The sequence below is a fragment of the Melozone crissalis genome, unplaced genomic scaffold (genome assembly GCF_028551555.1).
Source record: "Melozone crissalis strain CALT ecotype California unplaced genomic scaffold, PUWL_Pcris_2 ptg000016l_1, whole genome shotgun sequence".
NCBI lineage: Eukaryota > Metazoa > Chordata > Aves > Passeriformes > Passerellidae > Melozone > Melozone crissalis.
This window is the reverse complement of record NW_026535794.1, coordinates 30,270,401-30,280,978: the sequence shown is the minus strand read 5'-3', so window position 1 is coordinate 30,280,978 and position 10,578 is coordinate 30,270,401. Positions and strand designations below refer to the sequence as shown.

Here is a 10,578-nt window from a genome sequence, read left to right as displayed (position 1 = left end):
ACAGGAATACTGAAGGCATCCGGCTTGGTTTTACAAATTATTACAGTCATTTTCTTTCAGCATTAAACCTTAACAACATCTTTTTTACCAGGGCTGCCAATCTCTCCAGCAAGATTGACAAAGGCTGAAATTCTGACCTTCAAATATAGAGATGAATTGCTGAACATGATCCTGCTAAAGGTAACTCTCAGGTAGCTCAGCACTAATTTCAGTCTATTTGATTGACTGTCTACTGCTTTATGCCTTACAATAATAAACCTGTGCCATGAAAAACACAATACCTCAGATCTTAAGAACACATTATCTCAAAAATATTTCCATAATTTTGGAAAAATTCAATATTTCTAAGAACAGTAACCATACAGTCCATATAAACAAATACACAGGAGAAGAAGACACAAAAGAGGATTGCTTCTGATTCCCCTGCAAAAGCTATTCAAGGAGGAGGAAAAAGGTGATCCAGCTCATTCCTTCTTTCTGCAAAAGTGATGAATAAAGGACTTTGCTTGTATTCATGAAGTTCAGTAAAATTATATCAAGCGGCGTGTCCATAAAAACAGATATTTTAAAACTACAACTCCCAGGAGCAATAATCAGGCAGTTTAAACCATAGTTTTTAAATAAATAATTTTTATTTTCCTCTCAAAAAAAAAGAGAGTTTGTTTTATTTGTTAATTACACTTCTCTACACAAAGTAACCCTTGTGTCTTCCTATTAGGTTCATTCCTATCTTCAAGCACCAGTGAACTCTGCCATTCTTTGGGAACAAAAGCACCTCCAGTTCCAGCTTTCATTGGTGGTTTCTTTTTTCACTGGACAAAAGCCAGACTCAAACTGTTGGAGGGGGTGTTAGCAGACACACACAAGCCACTATTTATTTCCAGTCCTCATACAAGACACCTGATACAAGCTCAGATGAAGAGAAATGCAAGGATTCAGTGTATAAGCATGGGAACTTGCAAGAGAGAAAGTTGGAGGCAAGGCAGCAAAGCAAGGGGGAGGGTGGAAACACATCATTTTGGTTTTCAGCTCAGAGGTTCCTCTCATTTTTTCCCAGGTGAATGTGCTGTTGCTGCTACACAGAGACCTGGGCAGCTCAGGTGTTCTGTGCTTAAATAGCTGATTTTTAACTAACAAATTCCAGGAAAAGGACCTTCAATCAGGAGAACTGGTCGCTGTGGTGAGCAAGTACTTCTCATTCTTAACTCTCCTTTAGTAAAGCAGTGAGGTTTTGTTCACAAATGCCTTACAAGCCTAGGTATACAAAAGGACAAGTGATAGATGCATAGAGGAAATGTTTGTTAGCTAGGAAATGTTTGTTCTGGCAGGGAATTGAAGGCAATCTGTGTGGTGTTGGCTGTCCTTTTTTTACCTGAAACAATTAATAACATTGGAATATGCAGCATCAAAAATAGGGAATATTAAATTTTAACTGCCTCCAGTTGCAGTTCCAAATCCCTCTTAATTTTCAATAGAAAATCAATTATTAAGCTTCAGATGATTTTACCTATGATTTAAAGAGATTAACACTTTGATTTTTTTTTTTATTAATACATCAGGAAAGACTACTTCTTAATACAAAATTAAAATTTCTTTTTTCCTAGCTTTTGCATATTTTAATGTAAAACTTTTTCTCCAGCCACCTGAATAGAATGAATTTCTCTAATTGAGATTGCCAGTTATTAGAAATGGAATGTTAATTTGTTCACAAGAAATTTAACTGCTAACAGTGATTTATGTGATGTGGAGAAATCCGTTAAAATAGTACTTTTCATGCCTCTCAGTCCTAAAATGTATGAAGCATTTTCTTTTGCCATTGCTCAGGGCTGCAATTCCATACTAACATGAATTTTAAATCCAAGTTATAGATTTTCTTTATCAATACAGGCACAAATGTCTTGAGGGATATTTTTTTTCTTTTTTGCAAAGCAGGGGTGGAGGGTCATTGTTGTTATTATTCATTTGGTTTGGGGATTTTTTATTCAAGTCAAAGTAATTTCTCAGTGGGACATCCTGGCAGCTCCTAAAGCTCAACCTCTGAAAACTGGAATCTCCAGTGAGATGACTGAGAGGTATCCTGACCTACATGCATTCCATTTTTTAACTCAGTTGAAACCATCTGATATCTACCTGAGTATCAGATTTTTAATGCCTAGAAGTGATTGTACTGGAATAAAGTAAACTTATCAATTAAAAACAATTTGGCTTTGTAATGCTTTTCCTCAACTCTTGCTTTTGTTCTCTGATTTTTATTAAGGTAAGAAGTTACTGAATTTCTTATAATGATCTTGGTCAGGAAGAGAGTACTGAACCAGCCAGAAACACAGATTAATTGTTTTATTCAGAAGGAGTTGAGCTGAATTTCAGTGTAAAATATGAAACAAAGAATGGGAATTTTTTTAAGTGGAGACTTAAAAAATTACCACAATTTCAAAGTTTTGGAAGGATTTGACAATTTAAGGAGTATTATACTTGGGGCAAATTCTTGCCAATCTTCCTACTTCATTAAGAAGGATATTATGATACATCTTTTGACAAAAAAGCTCCAATGTAAAAAGAAATAAAAATCCCATGCTGTTACATATCGCTGAAATTTAAAAACCTGGAGCAGTGTCTTGAAATTGCTGTGATCCAGTATTACAGCATTGTACTATTTCATGAGAATCACATGAGAACAGTACCCTGCAGCCTCATTTTGCTGCTGAAATTAGCATTGCACAGCAAAATTAAGCATCTCCAGCTTGCATTTTCCTCACAAAGGCAAGCATTTCTAGAAAAAAACCAGAAGTGTCTCTGAAGTACAGATTGTTAGGATGCCACTAACATATTGATCTACACTGCACCAAGTGACAAATCCTTGTGACTGAAATTGTTTCTTTGTTTTCCAGTTTCCTTGCATTGGAAGGGAAATAATGCTCCATTCTACACTGGCCTTGTCCCTCCTGCTAATTGCAGTCACTTCCAACCTTGCCATGGCAATTAAAAAGGAAAAACGAGCACCTCAGACCCTGTCAAGAGGTATTGTATGTTCACTGAATGTAGTTACCTCCTCACCTCACCATATAGACCAGCAAATATGTTTATTTTGAATGTGCATTTATAGAATCTGTATCTATATATACATTCTATAAATGTACAAACATATTTATTTATAAAACATACATAGAATGCACATATACACTTACTGAGGTGTGTTTTCTTTAGTGATAAGTGATGCTCTAATTAATATATGTTCTCATTCCAGATCATTTGAATCCATCAGTTTATTAAGCATATGACTGAGAGTGTCATATAACCTGAATATTTTATATATCTCATGGTAATCTAACAGAAGCAAATAACCTAAACTGAGTCTCCTAAATCAAGATGTAGGACTATCAGTGAAAAAATATTCTTTGACAGACCATTTGAAATATATGTTCTTTTTGTAACCTACCATAACATCAGTTGCTATGGAACAAATTTTCTACAGACTCATTTTTGTACACAGAACAGTTTTAACCATTGGTGAGGTTTCCTGCATGACTGTTTTTTTTTTTTGCTTTTCATCAGATATCCACTGCAAAGCATGACTGTCAGTAATTCACTTATGGTTCATCATTTTCAACCTGTATGTTAAATAAAGACTCTGTTTTAATTTATTCATATCCAATCAATCCTTAGGAATCCAAGCAGAAAAATAGCTTAGCAAGCTCTTTTCCCCTTCCCCATCTTTCTCCTCCTTTTGGGACTATTCAACAACAGCAAAAAAATCTTCATCTCTCTTCCTAACCTCTTTTGCAGGCCATGTAATGCCTGGATCCTACAGGATCTGAGTTTTCCCTATCCTGGCAAAGTTGCACATCTCTCAGACATTCCATCTGAGCCTAATTGCTCAGAGATCATTTAACAAAATCATGCACCACCTGGACTAGCCTAAGAGAAATTTCAAACCACTTTTTGCAAGCAGTGTCCCTGGGGAAAGTTGATTATCAATCTGGGATATGTTGCTTAGTTTGCCTGGATCAGGATTTATTTTTTCCCAGTAAGCCTAAATGAACAAAAAGGATAACAAAATCTTTTGCATTATGTCATTATTGTCAGATTTGGAAAAAAACAAAACAAACCAAAACAAAACAGAAAAAAACCAGCAAACAAAGTAGTCACAGAAAACAGATCTAACTTTTCTATTTCAGGTCTATTGGGATGCCTTGAGCACTTTCCCTGTAATTTTCACAGACCAAGGGAAAATGCTTGAACGTGCTGCAAAATGCCCCCAGATTGCTGACTCGTGTGTGCAGTTCCCTGCATCAGGAGCTGCCAGCAGCCAGGGTTGGGAAGGCACTGGTCAGCATGCCAGAGTCCCACCATCACCCAGACAGACCTGTGCACTGAAACAGGACATGGTCTAGAAGCACCACAAGCAATTGTCCTGTGAGAAATCCAACAGCAGATCTGGGCTGGGCAAAGCACTGTCCAGACAGCACAGAAGAAACAGAGCTTTAACCTGGTCCTGGTCCAGAAACTGTTCTACAATTCCCATGAGGATTGTAGAACAATTGTCATGAATGGAGCCACACTGCCTGGGATACAGGGATCTACTATGCAAGGGCTGGCATCCTTGGGAGATGAAGGCATAAAACCAAGTGGTCAATTTGGTTTTTGAGATCTGTATGTCCCCAGCTATGGATGAGCTATGGAGCTGATGTTTGTTAGGATTTTGTTTCAGTGGAGATTTTTATTTAACAGCCATTCCTTTACTGAATTCTTAATTAAATGAAGGGCTTGCAGCTTCAGGGATTAAAGTTACTTTGGAGTTAAGTGTATATTCCAAGACTGTTCTAATGATATTCATATTAAAGCTGATCTTATTTGAGCTGTCATATTTTATTTTTCTCTCATTATATGCCAGGTTCTCTGTAAGCCCCAGGGTCTACATGAAGTACTGAGCAGACAATGTGAAGATAGAAAGGACTTGGGTGCTGATTTAGGGACCTCTGAGCATTTAGAAAGATAACTTAAAATCTGTCAAAGGACTTGAAGTGGACATGCAACCAGATGATATTTTTTGGGGGGGTTGGGTTGTTTGGTTGAGGTTTTTTTGACCTTTTAGTGTGTCTATCAGGAGATGTGAAATTAACATATTCACAATGTTAGAGAACTGTCAACTAAAACCCCCAAATCTTATTTACATACAAAAGTTAATACACAAAAACAAAAAAGAAAAAAGAGAAAGAAATTTGCTATGAGTTACTTGCCTGGCCAGCAGCTAGACCTTTTGTTTTATTTCTAGGGTGGGGAGATGAAATTACATGGGTACAAACTTATGAAGAAGGACTTTATCAAGCAAAGAAAAGGTAAGAGATTAAAAAGTAGCATGAAGACAAAGTTGTTACTTGGTCTTGCCAGAACACACAATAATGAGACAGAGGAAAGAAACACCATGAGAGCTGATCTGCAGACCGACCACCCAGTTAAATAAAACAGACTCTGTCTATAAACAAAAGGACTTCTAGGACTCATGACTCTGAAGTAATAACATGGGCCAATAATGTAATGCTGTCATTTCTTTGCCACAAAAGAGATGTTGTCATTTAAATTATCAATCATAAATAGATACCATAATTTTTATACTACATCTATTGTGTTTTAATATCATGTACTTCTGATTACTTCCTTGAAATCTGTTACATTTACTCTTGCATGGTGATCTACTGCCTTTGATGTTTCCCCCAACACTTTCTTAGTTGGAATATGTTCATGATATATTTTCTCACTATCTTGATAGAAATGGAAGTTCTGAGCTGTCTTCTCTGAGACTCAGCTGCAAATATATTTGAGAATTCATAACAATACTTATTTAAATATCTTTTACAGTTCATTGTAGATCATAATAGTGTAGCATGAGCTATTGCTCAATTGAAGGCAAATTATTTGTAAAACAAAAGACAATTAATTTCATGTACCCTGTCTGAAAATGGTTAGAAATTAACAACTCCTGATATTGAAAGCAGACCCAGCACTAATAACTGACCTGCTGAACAGTAAATATAGTTTAAAAAGTATGGGAGGAAATGCACAGAATTTGTTTATGTTTTGATATCCAAAATATAAAATTTTAACACTTTATCAAACTATTTACAGAAGATAAGTAATATCCTATATAGCTGTTCAAGAAATCTTAAAAAACAAGAAACTTTTCATGAAAAGTATTTGATAAACCCAATCTTATAAAATCTATTTTATTCTAATTCATATACATTATTTTTATTCTCTTAACCCTGGAGAAATTCACATCTAAGCAACATTAAATACCTATTCAACCTGATTATTTACTACCTGGGAATGAAATTATGGTGGATCTGTTATTTCTTTCTTCTAGAATCTCTTACTAAAGGCAGAATGTAGACATTTAGACATAGAAAATCTCTTTCTCTATTTCTTTCCTTTATGAAGTGCTTATGCTCTTTTCCCTTGCTCAGAAATTTCCATAATATTTTACAGAATGTTTATATAGTTTTACTGTGGGTTAACATAAGATTAAATGCAATTTGTTTTTTTCAGTCAGCTAGTAAAATCATCCATCTGAATACATGTCAAATGACCTAACTACATCTTTTATTATTATTAATAAAGTAACAAGCCACTGATGGTAATTCATCATTTGGAAGACTGCCAATACTGCCAAGGTAATATTGATTTTTTGTGTGTTAAAATCTTGTGAATATTTTTATAAGAAACTGAACCTATCTATATATTTACATTGCACTTACTGAAAATTATTCAGAAAAACAGCTAAATGAAAAGTGAAAAATTTATTACCATTGTTTACAAAAACTCCACTATGAAACTACGGAATAATGAACATGAAAAATTCTCACTGCTGCTGTACTGCTATCCCAAATACAGCATTCATTTTAAATTAAGAAGCACAGATTGGCTACTGACTCATTGAACAGATTTAATATTGTTTAGCTCTCCTGAAATGGTAACTAAAGAAGGAAGCAAGGACAGGGCTGCTGAAATTGATCTAACAAGAATTTTCTGAGAATAATGTACTTTTGTCAAGCCAAGACATGGTATCCATTGAGACAACAGGCTTCATAAATAACAGAAGAGAGCTTCCATTTTCATAGCCAGAGGTTGCAGTGCCACAGGCCAAAAAGCCCCCAAAAGCAGAGATAGAGGCCTGAAGTGCCTCCTCAGGAATGTGAATCAGCAGAGAAAGGAACAATGTGGCCCAGTCTCTGGCCAGTGTGGTGCCCAAGCACAGATGGAAAGGCAGCGTTTGAGATGGATTTCAAAGTGATCCTGTCTTTTCTAGCACTGAAGAAAGCTTTCGCAGAAAACGAAGAAATACAGGAAATGGCCCAAAATAACTTCATTATGCTGAATCTCATGGTATGAAGGGTTTGGGGCGATTTGACTGGTATCGTTTCATGGTCTGTGTTTTCTCTTTCTTTGCCTTGTTTTTCATGTTATTTTAGATAATTTATCTGACATTTTAGTTATTTAAGTAGAGGCAATTATGCATGTGTATTCACACATGAGCAGTACCTATCTGGTTTTGTCTTCTGGTATACAAGGTTATTCACAGGTGGCACTATTTCAGCAAAATTTACAGAAACATTTTAACAACTAGCCTTAATTTTTATACCAGCATGAAACTACAGATAAAAACCTGTCACCTGATGGACAGTATGTGCCTCGAATCATGTTTGTAGGTATGTAAAATATTTATATATCATTGAAGTTGTTATATCTGAATTATGCCACTATTGTCCTGTGGGGACATCAAAGTAATTCATTTTGCCAAAAGAAAATCTCTCTGCCTCTGTTGTACACTTTGACTCATGTAAACTTCCTCAGATTACAGATATATCCTGGAGGGTACTAATTTTGGCTTGAGAGCAGGACGTTTAAAACTCTGTTATTATCTGAGCTTTTGCTCTCCATGCTTCTTTCTAGTGCTGTTACAAGACAAAGTTTAATGAAAAAGTCAAATATCTGACTGAATGTAGATGGCTATAAAGTGGACATTACAACAGAATAAATCAATAGTCAGTGGCATCTAAGGATTTATTCCATTTTAAAGCTGACTTCTGGAATGTACCAAATTACTTATGCCCCAGAGTGCCTGTTCCTTGTCACTCGCTGTACAGGGAGCCTGGAGTGACTCCGTGATGGCATTCAGAGTTCAGCCCACACTCAGACAAAGAGCAGTGTAGTTTCAGCAGCCAGTAAATTAATAATAAACTTGGAAGGGTAACTGAGAGAAGAGATGTTCACAACAACTTATTCCCATTCTGGGAACATTAGGAATCAGAAGATTTTCATTATGAAGGCTCTAGGTAAGTCATGCTATTTATTGCCATACACAGGCATGACCCCCACTATGGGTGCATCCAATCAGATTAATCTCTTCTGTTGTAAACTCAGAACCTGTAAAACAGGATGTTTTTCTTTAAATATGAATGTGTAACCTAGCACTTAAAAATAGCTGTGTACTATGAAAATGAGCATTAGCTTTTGTCCAGGATTTCTCCAAGTAAAGAGCAGTGGTTTGGAACAGAGCGTAACGGCCTCATAATTGCTGCACCAATGAAATCCCAAACAGGGCTACCAAAGTAATGCCACACCATCACCCTCAGCTGCTGGGTGGGAATGGAAGGCAATGTTTAACCCAAACCCTTTTTCAGACCCATCTCTCACGGTAAGAGCTGATATCACAGGAAGATACTCCAACCGGCTGTACACGTACGAGCCGCAGGACATGATGTTCCGTAAGTATTTCCCTTTGTATTTCACGTTGTAAGCAGCCAGATCGCCCCATCCTGATCACTTGTGCTTGAGAATCCATTAGGATCTCAAAGAATAAATTCCTTGTGAGAGCACTTGCAATAAATTATAATGGTCTAACCTGTTCTAGCAAAACAAATGCACGCATTGTCCCGTTGAATTTATTGGGACTATTCAAGTAAGAAAAATTGAAAGATCATGGGTGAGAACCTTCAGGATCAAGATCTGAGCAGTTTTATGGAGAATGGTGAAAGTCACTCAAAAGTATCTGCCTGTAGAATGTAAATAGCCAGTGGTGGGAGGGAACCAGCAAAGAAATGCAGGTGGTTGTGTCTGTACCCCTAAGAGTCATATATCAGAAAGGAATGTGATTTTTCAGGTTGAGCCAGTTCTTACTCTATGCCATCTATTTGACACCAATGCAGTATCTCACCACAAATACACACTTCACATCTGATTACCAGCTTGGTGTTGAGAAATGGCGAGTTGAAAGGATTCTTGTCAAATCCCTTAAGTTAAACATTTTGATTAATGAAATTTTTTACTTTCTGTCTTAAAAAAAAATCTCTAAAATAAAATGTGTGACCATAAAACAATTTCATTGTGAATAATTTACTAAATCAAACTAGGTGGAGCTTTTTAATTGTACAAATATACTTCTAATACATTTTCACAGTTCTTATTTCTTTTCTTTCAGTAATAGAGAACATGAAGAAAGCACTACGCCTCATTCAGACAGAACTGTAACCAGTAACAGTGAAATGACCAGAACCTCCACGAGGTGAAGCTGCACCTCTCTGTCTCTACTTGCAAGCTGAACTTTTACCAAGCAGATTTGGTATATCAGATTTCATAAAAAATGTTTATGTGCAACTTGGAGAACAAAAATAGAATGACTAAAGCACCCATTTGGAAAACGTGAGGAGAAATATTAAACACTTTGCAATTAATTATCTAAATAACTGAAAATTATGTTTTTAAGTGCATCAAATTCAAGCTGTATTTTAGCAATCCAATTATGACTCAGTTAGGTGAGCTATGACTACTGAAGAGGAGTTACAAACAATCTTTTTGACGTCTATTTGCAATTTATTACATGAGTTAATATTTGCATCTTGCCTTCCCATTTTAACTTTTATTGCAAGAAGCTTATTAATTGTTAGTGTACCCCTGCTTTATACAGTCATTTTTCATTGAAGGAAAGGAAACTTTGCTGTCAAATCAGACTGGAAAGCTCATACTACAAATTTTGGAATAGCTTACATAGGGGAAAAAAACCCAAAAGAAACCCACAAAAAACAAACAAATAAATAAACAAAACCACCCCACAACAACTGAGTTCCGGGCTTAGCTTTCTTTTGCATAATCCTTTAATTTTTGTTGTGGTAGCTGAAAATGGAAGAGACTGAGCACGCAGTCTCAGTGAGGTGATAATAATCAAAAGGCAGCAACGTGTTTTGCTGCAATAAAGATACAATGAAGCAAGAGAGATGGAAGGAGATAGACCCAGAAATCCAAACCTGAGGCTAAGTGATGTTTGTAAATTCTGGCATGACAAAAATGAGGAGGTCTATCCTAGCTCTCGGCATTTAAATGTCATTTCAGTCATGGGAAGCTCATCCCAGGTCATTCCCTCTTTTTCTGCAGCATTCCGCCGTAAAGTTGGCAGCTTACTGAGGGAATCTGGACATACAAAATCTTGGCAAAATTTTCACAGGATTACTGTATGCAAGGGTGGACACCTGTTTTGAGTTAAAAGATAAAGTCAGCTGAAATGGTTTACTATCCCAGCAATGTGGG

At 36.3% G+C, this 10,578-nt stretch overlaps 1 protein-coding gene across 1 annotated transcript; it reads left to right on the top strand.

Annotated features, from left to right (window-relative positions):
• The first annotated feature begins 891 nt into the window (after positions 1–891).
• AGR3 (anterior gradient 3, protein disulphide isomerase family member) lies at positions 892–10,056 on the top strand. The gene is made up of 9 exons (XM_054274321.1): positions 892–940; positions 1,058–1,180; positions 2,889–3,018; positions 5,273–5,336; positions 6,616–6,668; positions 7,304–7,380; positions 7,640–7,703; positions 8,679–8,762; positions 9,476–10,056. The coding sequence occupies exons 3-9, from the start codon at positions 2,913–2,915 to the stop codon at positions 9,523–9,525; spliced, it is 498 nt and encodes a 165-aa protein (XP_054130296.1). The 5' UTR covers positions 892–940; positions 1,058–1,180; positions 2,889–2,912; the 3' UTR covers positions 9,526–10,056.
• Positions 10,057–10,578: the final 522 nt, after the last annotated feature.

Coding starts and splice junctions, on each gene's coding strand:
- AGR3 (XM_054274321.1), top strand. CDS start 2,913: ATGCTCCATTCTACACTGGCCTTGTCCCTCCTGCTAATTGCAGTCACT. Junction 3,019..5,272: donor ACCTCAGACCCTGTCAAGAG/GTATTGTATGTT, acceptor TTTTATTTCTAG/GGTGGGGAGATGAAATTACA. Junction 8,763..9,475: donor GCCGCAGGACATGATGTTCC/GTAAGTATTTCC, acceptor CTTTTCTTTCAG/TAATAGAGAACATGAAGAAA.